This window comes from Ziziphus jujuba, chromosome 12, assembly GCF_031755915.1.
Source record: "Ziziphus jujuba cultivar Dongzao chromosome 12, ASM3175591v1".
NCBI classification, from domain to species: Eukaryota; Viridiplantae; Streptophyta; class Magnoliopsida; order Rosales; family Rhamnaceae; genus Ziziphus; species Ziziphus jujuba.
Window position 1 is genome coordinate 9,281,367 of NC_083390.1, and position 11,997 is coordinate 9,293,363.

Here is an 11,997-nt window from a genome sequence, read left to right on the forward strand (position 1 = left end):
TTGACACTAACTATATATATATATATATATAAATAATCATGTTGGTGAATTATTTTGTCGTGGGTTTTTTGGTTAATAAAATTTCGTAGAAAAACATCTAGTAAGGAGACCAATGCTGCTTGATATTGACCTAAGATTAAAAAGGAGAACTCTTTTTTTTCTTTTTCTCTTTTTTTTTAATTCCCATGATTATTAGATGCTTTCTAGAAAAAGAAAAATGGATAAATCTAACACCATATGTCACTTTGCACTTTCTAGACTCTATACAGCATTTTGTGCATAGTGGCGCAGAGCAAGAAGAAGAAAAAATATTAATATGGAGAGAGAGAGAGAACGCATGCCCACCCCTTTTTTGGCATATTCATATTCGTACGCACAATACACAAAAGAGAACGCTCCAAAACAAGCTTCATCCAAGCAAACTTTTTACGCAACCTGTGACACACCCCTTTATTATTGCCAGACAATATGCTCCATGGCATGCAAGTCTGGCTTTGTGGTGTTTCATGAAATGGGTTCGTCTTGTAGCATTATCCGAAAACTGTCTAGCTTTTAAATTTTATGAAGCACATCTAAGTAATAAGATAATAAATCTATGAGTGATGCTTTAATAAAGGATTTAAAACTTGTCATATTAATTACGTAATTAGATAAATAGTTTTTAAGAAATAAAAAATTATAGGATTATTGATTTTTTTTTTGGTTTTTTGATAAATTGAAGGAAAGAGATTTCAGCTTACGAGCTTATCCAAAGGGACATAGAGTAGATTTGTTTCCTTTTTATTTATTTATTTATTTATTTATTTTTAAAATAAGAGTTATTGATTTGTTGGGAGTATATTCCTAACATAAGTTGGTAATTAAATTGAAGTATCAAATGTTAATGTGTTATCTCAATTAATAATTGAAAAATATTATTTGTGACCATCTCAAATGAAATGAACATGTTTACACGACATTTAATTGCTTGTCATTTATTTATCAAATATTCATTTATTAAAGTTTGACTGTATCATGTCAACCATCAATCTTATGGTGACTATCAATATTAGTAGTGACTTAATAATCTAAAATTAAAAATCTAGTCCTACAACTAACAAATAATCTAAAACTAAAAATCTAGTCCTACAACTAAAAAACATTAGCATTTTTTTCAGAATCTATTTTTTTTTATTAATATTGGATCATTTTAAGAATTAAAATTTAAAAATACATCTATTTGATTATTTTATTATCAAAATTTTCTTTATTAACTATTGAGCTGCCTTAAACATTAAGATTAAAAAATGTATAATTTATCTAAGTTTTATAGAGATTGATTTTTACAAATGGAGCTTGAATATGCTACTAAATCTATATTAGACAATTAATTAATTGATTCTTTAAGTCTAAATAGAGAACTTTTGTACACATACATATATATATATATGTATATATATATATATATAGAGAGAGAGAGAGAGAGAGAGAGAGAGAGAGAGAGAGAGAGAGAGAGAGAGAGAGAGAGAGAGAGCGAGTCCGAACGTGATTGGAGAATTTTTGCGTATGTATAGATGATATATATTGGGGCGGGTAATTATTGCTTTCAAGATTTTGAGTAATTGTACCTTTTTCATCTTTATTTATTTAATGACCAGTCCGATATTTGCAAAACTAGCATAAAGTCCAACCACATGTGAGACCACATTTTTTTTTAATTTTTTAATTTTTTTTTTTGTGGCTATGCCCCAAGCACCTCCCCTGTACTCGAACCCCGCTAAACTGGTGTGGGTTGTGGTTCTCTGCCAACGAGTCACGTGAGACCCCTTTAGGTGCAATATCGATGGCAGCCCAAAAATCCTGTCACAGCGGTGGTATAAATTAAAGGCATGGCGGTCCCTCTTTTTGAATAAAAAAGGACGCATTCATGTCACACATATAAGATGGCATTTGCCTATATTTGAATATAGATGGTACTGATTACATTATCATTAAATTATTCAACAACTAAATGCTTTGTTACAGCTAAATATAATTAATGTCAACCAAAAATACATTTTATTCATGCTGCTAATTTTATTTCACCAAAATTTAAGATAGTAAATCATAACTAGTTAACGGCAAAACAGAGAAAAAAGAAGAAGAAGAAGATATTTATCATCATTGATGATGGAGTATGATAATTTAATTAGCCGATTTAAAAAGGTTTTTTATAATTAAACACATCTAATTAATATGTATGATATGAATATAAATCCATCTAATGTCATTAATTATGATAAATAGTATGATTTTGAAAATAAAGTTTGCAAATATGGAAAATAGAAACAGAAAATTTCATTTATTTAATGCTATTGTAATACTAATGCTATTTATATTATATCATATACAATTAACTAACTTCAAGCCTTTAGTGAACTTAATTCGACATCCACAAAGGATGACTTTTCTTCTCCAGCTTGTACACTACCTTTATAAACATACTTACGAGCAACATAAAGAAAATACAAAAAGTTAAGCACTCCAATCCCTGCCAATAGAAAGAAAAAGTAATCCAATCTACCGGCATTGATATCATTTGCCAACCAATCAGGATGATCATGTGAACCAGCTGTAACATGATGAATAATGGTCACAATCAAGCTGCTCAAGTAACCAGCAAAAGCAAAAGAGCAAGAAAATAGTGCATTCCCAATGCTCATCATGTGCTCCGGAAACTGCCTGTTGAAAAACTCAATCTGTCCAAGAATATTGAATGCCTCACTGAAACCAAGAAGTATAAGCTGAGGAGCTAACCAAAACACCGACATCGGTGCAAGCCCGAATGGATGAGGGTGCAAAATGGCTGCAGCCCTTCTCTCCCTTTCGACCAATGCGGCTACCACCATCGATAGAACCGAAAATACAATCCCGATACCGATCCTTTGAAGCAGTGTAATGCCTCCTTCCTGTTTGGTGATTTTCCGCAGAGCTGGTACTAAGACTCGGTCGTAGAATGGAAGCCATAAACCGACTGTTATGAAGGAGATTACGCTTATCGAACCGGCCGGGACTTGGAATTTGTGTCCAAGATGACGATCCATTTTGAGTGCTTGTGAGACTATGAATGTTCCTTGCTGTGTCATGGCCGTCAGGCCTATGATCCCTGATGTCCATATTGGGATTATTCTTATTATTCTTTTGACTTCTTCTACTTGTTGAACGCTACAGAGCCTCCACTTGTTGATTGGAGTTCCATCTGGGTTTACTTCATTTTCCAGTATTATTGCAGCCTTGGTAAAATAACTTCCACAAGACAAAAAACAAAACAGTTCAGTAATTTAGTAAAAATTTAAATACTTTTTAAAAAAAATTAATAATGGGCTTAGTTTCATATGCATTCTATGGAGCAAAAGATGATTTCGTAACTATCCAGTTCCTTTCACAAAATTTGTGACATCATATAGGTTTTATATGTGGGCCTGATTTTATATGTGGGTCCGTTATAGGTTTGTACGAGGGCATTATGAGGCATGGGACTAGCTGAATTTTTTATTTTTTTTGGGCACTTTTTTAAACCGCACTACTCAAATTGTATTTAGGCCAAGAAGGTAAAGAAGGTATTTAAATATGGTAATCTAATTATATGAACTAGTCTCTCATTCAGATTCATACTATTATCAATAATGGGACGCCTTTATGTCTGCCCTTTCACCAAGGGGATAAATCGTGGATAATAATTATCCAAAATTCGTGATAAGACGTTCTCTGTTTATGTAGATATTATCTTTATTTACCTGAATTCCTTGGTGAGTGGAAGCTTTGAGAGTACTGTAGTTCCCTTCAATGGTGGATCATACAATACCCCAACTAACTCAGATTCCGTCGGGAGTGGAAGCCGGCGTTTCTTGTGAGCCGCAACGAAAACTTGAGCAATGCTGGAAAATATGCTGCCTTCTGGCTTGGCATGAACATAAATATTTGCTCCACAGAAGAAAAGGATAATGGAGCAAAACATGAGCATAGTGGGTATGCCAAAACCCAAAACCCAGCTCACACTATCTTGGACGTAAACCACAAGTGTCTGAGTGATCAAAAGGACTATAGTAAATGAGGTATAGTACCAATTGAAGAAGCTATTGATTCCTTTTCTTCCTTCATCTGTGGTTGGATCAAACTGATCAACACCAAATGGAATACTACAGGGTCTAATTCCCCCACTTCCTATTGACAAAAAACCCAAACCCATTAGAAGAAAAGCCAGTTGGGATTGGCTTGGTTTCTTGCACTGGCCTAAAGATTGTGGTTGTTTGGTGCATGGTGGTGGATGAAGCTGAGGAATCCAAGCTGTTAATGTCATTGTTGCCATTCCCTGTTGCATTTTCAGATTTTTTTAATCAGATTAGAACAAAAATCATGATTAAAAAAAGCTTTTTTTCCTGATAATTTTGTTCCATATTTAATCAATTTAGACTGAGATAATGAAACTAAAGATTTTGTATGTATGTGGAGTTTGAAGACAGCGATTATAATGGTGAAAGTGACATTCATTAAATAAATGGTGCCAAATTAAATCGTTTTCACACATGAACTCTCTAGAAAGGAAAGGTGGAAAAAAAAAAATTAAAGCAAATTGCAAAACAAACAAACAAGTGGAGCAATTAATTCGTGGACGTATGATCCTATTAATGAGAACATGCACTTCCAAATAATAGCAATAATCACAGAGCGGGTCAACCTTGGGGTGTGTGTGTGTGTGTGTGTGTGTGTGTGTGTGTGTTCAAAATCCTGATGTGGTATATTGGGTAAAAATATCACATGAATTACATGAAAAGGATGTAACCAAACCTCTAATATAAAATTGCTAACAATTTTTTTTTATTTTTTTTATTTTTTATATTGTATGTCATAAAAATTCACCCATCTATAAATTTTTGTCGAAAATTTTCCTTATGTTTGGATTATTGACCAGCCGATCAATTGGATACTTAATATTTTCGGTTTTGATTTGCTTAGTTAGGTGTCTATGCTTGTCCATGTGGCTCTCAGGTCTACCTAAATACTGTCAACCTTTTATAATGAAAGCAGAAAGGGGGTCTACTTCCCAACTTCTAACTGGGCCTTTTCCCACTAACCATTGTGTGTAATTTAAGGTGTGTATATGTAAATTTTGTCGAGTTTAGATAGCTATCATAGCTACTCATGAAATAAATTGACCAATTTCCATAAAATATTATATATATATATATAGATATATACATAGAATAATCATATAAATCTCTCTAACAATTCTTGGATGTCTACCATATCTTATTATAATAAGATATACTGGTTTACACAAACTTTTAATTTTAATTATATTACATAGAATATAATATATGAAGATAGCAGGCTGAAAATTCTAGCAAACAAGGAGGTTTTGGTTCACCTTTCAATTTGGTTTCCTAAAAGAAAAGGAAGTATACAATTAAATTTTGGGTCAAACAGCAACCTTTTTCCAGGTCAAGAGTGTTTGAAAGGGATGAAAAAGATTTAAAAATAAAAATTTGGACTTGATATTTGTATCTAATTAATAATTAGCCAATATAACCATTAAGAGTCAGTCACCTACAGAAAACAAACACATATATACAGCAACCCATGATATCCAAGTTTCGTCAATTATTTAATTTTTTAATAACCATTAGTTGTGAAGTACTATCTGCCAAATTATTAATATCTACAATTTTTTGTTGGGATTACATAGAAATTTAATTATTAAAAATACAACGGAAAATTATTATATAATTTTAAATGCTAAGAATAGTCAAGAAAATGAAATATAGGTTTATCATAAATGTTGAAACAATTATTGTACCCACTGTATTAATTTATTAAAATACCATAAATGCGAGACAGCCCTACATGATATGGATAAATCCCTCAATAAAATGCCATCAAAATTTAATACCAGGAACTGCACTGTACCACGGCAACTTATTTGCAGGTCGGTGAAAGAGAAGCTTTAAAATCACAGCCTCATAATTAACCAAACTATGTTGACACTTTGACTTATCTTTGTCATAAAAAAGAAAAAGAAAAAAAAAGAAACAATTATTATGTACCTATATTTGTCTCGTATGTTCTAATTATAAACTTTCCATTTCATAGTGTTTTAAAAAATTCACATAAAAAATAGAAGCAAAAAGCAAAAAGGAAAAGATGGAGAGTGATTCCGATCTGTTGGGACATCTTTCCATGTTATTTTTAAAACAGTGCTAACATTTTTTTTTGCAACCAAAAGAAAAAAAAAAAAAAAAAAAAGGGTGCTAACATGCGTGACAAATATTGTTCCTACATGTGTAATTTGGTAACCATATGCTAATATATATGCGTGTCAAATATTAATTCACACTTATCACGTCATTCCAATATATCAAAATTATTGTATTATGCGTACCATAAGAGATGAGAAAGATGCAACAGCAATAGTTCTGAAGCGACCAGCATAAGCATCACAAATGAAAGCACCAACTAAAGGTGCAAAATTGGTTACACCAGACCATATGTATATGATGTTTGAAGCTGAAACTTGCTCCATGTGATACTCCCTTGTCAGGTAAACCATAAAGTTAGCAAGCAAACCAAAAGCTGCCAATCTCTCAAACGTTTCATTTCCTGCACAATAGTCACAAGTAACGCCAAAAGTTATTTTTCTCCACCTAAATTATATATCATGGAATAAAATGTCCACCCAAATATTCTCATAATCTCCACTCGAACAAAGTTCTAGAAACTCATGGTAATCAATTTTAGTGCAGCAAATAAACTACATGGGTTGTGTCGCTTTGACAAATCAAAAGTCAATAGTATTTGCAAATTTATTAGTATTCTTTGCTTTTACCCGAAAAAGACAGAAAAACTTGCTTTATAAAGTGGCGAAACAATTATTTTTGGGACGATAATTTCGAATTTGAATTGTTTGCCTTTGATAAAAAAAAATTTTAAAATGAGAAAAAAATTAACTCCACGAGAGAAAGAGTGAAAGGATTGAGAAGAGAGACCTAGGATATAAGGCATAGCCCTCCATCCACCAGGTTTTCTTTGTGGTGGTGTATCTGAATCTGATAAAACATCAACATGTTGTTTCTCCTCCAAAGCTTTTGGTGATGAAGTAACTGGGCTTTTCTGAAAGTAATTCAACAGGGTGTTTGATGCAGATTGAGTTTGCTTCATCTTCTTCTCACTCTCTCCCCCGACCATTTTCTGTCGATATATAGCTAGCTAGCTTCTTGCACTAACTAGCTTAGCTTAGCCAACTATTTTTATTCTAAAAGCTTATTCTTTTCCACTCACTGCACTCTTTTCAAGACAACGATTTAAGGCAAGCATGAATTGGTCCTGTGAGAACACCAATTTATAGCAGAAAATAAAATAAATAAATAAGTAAATAATAAACAAAATTGAATGAATGAGTGACGAAATTTGGACGTGAGCGGTATTCATTTACGAAAGACGTGAAGTGTGTGCGTTCTCACTTGGGGCCAGTCCAAGCCGCTGTCGTCCCTCTTTCTTTTACCACCACATGCAAACCAAACAAATGTCCAACCGCTATACCGCGTTTGAGATTTTGGGCCCCACTTTAACTTTATGGTCCATCCCTACGTACTGGGTGCACGGTTGATCATATCAGATCTTTTATTCACCGTTTGATTATCTTAATCATAATGCTTATATTGGGACCATATAGGTATTGATCGTTTTCTGGAATTGTATCATTGAAGGGTTCCTACCTGTCAAAATCAATGGACATCTTTTGCTTAATCTTCCTTGTTAGGCAATTTATGATAAAAAAACAACAGACATGTGACAGTCCACTAGTCTAGATGAAAGTTTTAATTAATTAAGCAAAAATTTTAAGTTACATATTATATTTAGTCCAAAAATTGAATGCCAAAAAACTCATATGCAATGAATAGTATATATGTAATAGATATTTATTTTGGCTCATTAACGAAGGAAAAAAAACAAAGAAGAGACAATTATCATCTTTCAAAACTTTTTTTATTTTTTTATTTTTTGAAAACTCATCTGTTATAAACTTTTCCAACCTATTTTCGGCCAAATGAAATATTTCCATTTCGTTTTTAGCAATCGTTGAACTATTAAATAAAGCTAGCGCTTCAGACAATCATTTAGGGGGAAAAAAACAAAAAACTCCGTACCAAATGTATGAACCGATTTATTTATCCATTTTTTAAAAATTAATCTAGTTATAAGCTTCTCACGTTCACTCCGGCCATGAGATTATTTGTTAAAGACAAACCCTCACATTTTTATGGTAAAAATTAACCAGATAAAAAAATAATTAAAGCAAAGCTATATTATTTACCACATCAATTGGTAAATATAGTTTGGTCAAAATCTTAAAGCCTGTCTCGTATCTTTTTGCAAACAATTGTTCATTTCACAAATTCAAAAGCGACTAAAATTTGTTATTTTATTTGAAATTTAGAATTTGAAAAAAAAGTTGAAACCATTCTTAAGTAAATTTAGAAAACATACAAAAAAACGTTTTACATGAATTTGAGAAAATTTTTGGAAACAAATATATATATAAAAGGGTATAGATAACATTTTTATTTTAAATAAAAAAATATCTATTTATATAGATATATACTATATACTTAATATATATCAAACATAAACATAGATAATGATTACATTTTCAAAAATAAATATTTTGTTATCACACACACACACACACACATATATATATATATTTATATGAATGTTACTTACCAAACTTAATTTTATTATATTTTCGTTCTTAAAAAAAATTTTAAAATGTATCATCAAACATGTTTTTAAACTCTAAAAAAACAAAATTGAATTTTTTTTTTGAAAAATGCTATTTGCATTATTATTGAACGATTACCAATGGGAACTAACAATTTAATTATTTACCATAGTTTATTTTTGGATATTAGTATAAAAAAATAATAAAATTAAATGTATAAATTAAAATTTATCATATAAATGAATGATTATCATCAATAATGATAAGTAAAATTTTTATTTGACAACATTAATTTTAAAAAAAAAAATTTTGACAACGTTAACTAGCGAACCTTTAATATCTATATAATTTTTGTTTTGAAAAGTAGTAGACATTGTAACTATTCAACAAACTTTTTCAATATTTTTCATTGGAACAGTTCAATTGAAAATAATTAATGGTGAAGTTCCTGATTTGAAATTCTCATTCGTGAATTATTTCAAAAAAAAAAAAAAACTATTTTCTACATTGGTATTGGTGTTTGTCTTTTTGTGAAAACTAGGCTATATTGAAAGGAACATATAATAATAAAATACAATAAAAATAATAATACAGTATAAGGAAAATCTTTGACTTTTAGCTGAAAGGAACACTTCGCTAATTTATATACATATACCATGAAAAATATGGTTTTGAAGTTTTTTAATTTAAAAAAAATCATTGTTATGAATTGTTTAATAGGTTAATATGGACTCATCTACGCACTCAATAATTGGTTCAGAAGAGTATTAAATTGACATAATATATTTTCTTTAAACCCTCCCAAACACATACATTTTAAAAATAAAATAAAAAATAATAATACAGTATAAGGAAAAACTTTGGCTGTCGGTTGAAAGGAACTTGCTAATATAATATACATATTACCATGAAAAACATGGTTTTCAAAATTTTTATAAAAAAAAGAAGAAAAAAATCATGGTTTTGAATTGTTTAAGTTAATGTAGAATCATCTATGCACTTAATGATGTTTGGCTTAGAAGAGTAATAAATTGACATAATATCTTTTCTTTAAAAACACAAGTATATTATTTTAGGATTTTTTATAGCGGTGTCCCTTAAATTTTTAGGTTTTTTGCAAATTGTATCATGAATTTCATATTCACCACCTATGCTCTTCAAACTTTTAATTTTTTTGCATCAATGCATCTTAAGCATGATCCATCTATTTTTTGGCTTTAAATCTAACGCGAATGACACATGCTCCATTAAGATAAGGATATTTTCGAAAGATTAAGTCAATTGGTTTTTTTGCAGTGTTGAAGGGGTATTACTACAACAATTTTAAAGTTTGGGGTCATTAGTGCAAAATTACTTAAAGTTGGATGTGATGACCAGTGTGGGTGGGTACGAAGCATTGACAGGCTATATGGTGTTCAATCCTATTTCGTCTAGTGTAGATTAGAGAATGATTCAAATGTAATAATAGTAATTCTTATAACACCGAGGCCTTTTCAAAGCAGTTTTCTTCAGGGTTCGAAAGAACTCTAAAGTTAAGCATGCTTAGGCGAAAGCAATCCTAAGATAGTTGACCTCCTAGGAAGCTTTGAACAAAAAACTCTATACTAAGTATGGCGGCTAAACTGGAAATAATATCGGCAGAGAGTGATAGGTCTACTAGTTGGGGATGGAGTGGATTGTGATAACCAATGTGGGTGGGTGCAGGGTACTAGTAGGCTACCTGATGTCTAATCCTACATCACTCAGGTATAAATAAGAGGATGATTCATATATAATAATAATCATTCTCATAACTCTGAGGTCTTTTCAGAGCGGTTGACTTAAGATATTGAAAAAGATTCTAATGTTAAGGATGCTCAGATGAGTAGAAAACGAGGATGGTGACCTTCTAGAAAGCTCTGAATAAAAAAGCTCATATCAAATATGATGGCTAAATTAGAAACAGTATCAGTAAAGAGTGATAGATCTGCCAGTGAAGGCTTGAAAGTGTGCCAGCAAGGACGCTGAGCCCCAAGAAATGGTGGATTATTACAACCTGTGTGGGTAGGTCCATGACATTGGCAGACTACATGGTGTCCAATCCAACATCACCAAGGTGTAGATTAGGGGATGATTCAAATGTAATAATAATTACTTTCATAATGCCGAGACCTTTTCAGAACGGTTGGTTTCAGGGTTTGTAAAAACTCTGAAGTTAAGCATACTCAAGTGAGAGCAATGTTAGGATGGTTGACCTCTTGGGAAGCTCTGAACAAAAAATCCATACTGAGTGCGGTGGCTAAACTGAAGACAATATTGTTAGATAGTGATAGGTCAATCACTGGAGGTGGGATATTAGATTGGGGGTATTAAAGAAAAATAAAGAAAGTTTAGGGGGGCATTGATTCGAAAACAATTAAAGTTTTGGGAGGAGGGGCCACATTAGTGCATTTCTACCTCTGTTATGGCTCCAAGTAACTTGATCTTTCGAAAATACCTTATCCTAGTGGAGCATGTGGCATTTAATGCTACAAAATTTATAGATTCATGCCTAAAGGGCATTTGTCATGATTAGTGTGGATGGTTGCAAGAAGAACTACTAGGTTATTTGGTATTCAATCCTATATCATCAGGATCTGGTATGGTAGATTGTTCAAATATAATGATAATTACTCTCATAACACCGAGACCTTTTCAAAGTGATTGGTTTTAGGGTTAAGAACTTTGAAGTTAAGCGTGCTCATGCAGAGTAGTCCAAGAATGGGTGATCTCTTATGAAGTTCTGAATAAAAAATCTCATACTGAATACAATGGCTAAATTAAGAACAATATCGGTAGAGAATAATAAGTCCACAAGTGGAAGTAAGGTGTTACAAATGGTATTAGAACTTGTACCTGGACGAAAGTGTGTTAGCGGAAATGCTGTACCCTAAGGGGGATGGATTGTGAAGATCAGTGTGGACATGTGCAAAAAATATTTGCAAGCTATTTGGTGTTTAATCCTACATCGCCTGGGTGTAGTATAGGTGATTATTTAAATATAATGATAGTCACTATCATAACGCCAAGGCCTTTTCAGAGCAATTAACTTCACGGTTTGAAACAATCTTAAGGTTAAGTGTGCTCAGGTTATAGTTGTCTAAGGATGGATGACTTCCTGGGAAGATTTGAACAAAAAACTCCATGTTAAATGCGGTGGCTAAATTGGAGAAAGAACTCTGAACCACACTAAATTGAGGAAATAACTTTGAAGTTAAGCATGCTTAGGTGAGAGTAGTTCA

At 31.9% G+C, this 11,997-nt stretch overlaps 1 protein-coding gene across 1 annotated transcript; it reads right to left on the reverse strand.

The window, feature by feature from the left end:
* Positions 1-2,296: 2,296 nt before the first annotated feature.
* Positions 2,297-7,340, reverse strand: LOC107428796 (protein NRT1/ PTR FAMILY 2.13). Its single transcript, XM_016039385.4, has 4 exons — positions 7,002-7,340; positions 6,398-6,615; positions 3,756-4,330; positions 2,297-3,264 (listed from the first exon to the last, which is right to left on the reverse strand). Exons 1-4 carry the CDS (start codon positions 7,198-7,200, stop codon positions 2,382-2,384), a joined length of 1,875 nt encoding a protein of 624 aa, XP_015894871.1. The 5' UTR covers positions 7,201-7,340; the 3' UTR covers positions 2,297-2,381.
* Positions 7,341-11,997: the final 4,657 nt, after the last annotated feature.

What these genes read in the sequence shown, in the direction of transcription:
- LOC107428796 (XM_016039385.4), bottom strand. Translation starts at nt 7,200, where the DNA reads ATGGTCGGGGGAGAGAGTGAGAAGAAGATGAAGCAAACTCAATCTGCA. An exon ending in GGCTATGCCTTATATCCTAG is followed by an intron (nt 6,616 to 7,001) that starts GTCTCTCTTCTC and finishes ACTATTGTGCAG; the next exon opens with GAAATGAAACGTTTGAGAGA. An exon ending in CATCTTTCTCATCTCTTATG is followed by an intron (nt 4,331 to 6,397) that starts GTACGCATAATA and finishes AAAATGCAACAG; the next exon opens with GGAATGGCAACAATGACATT.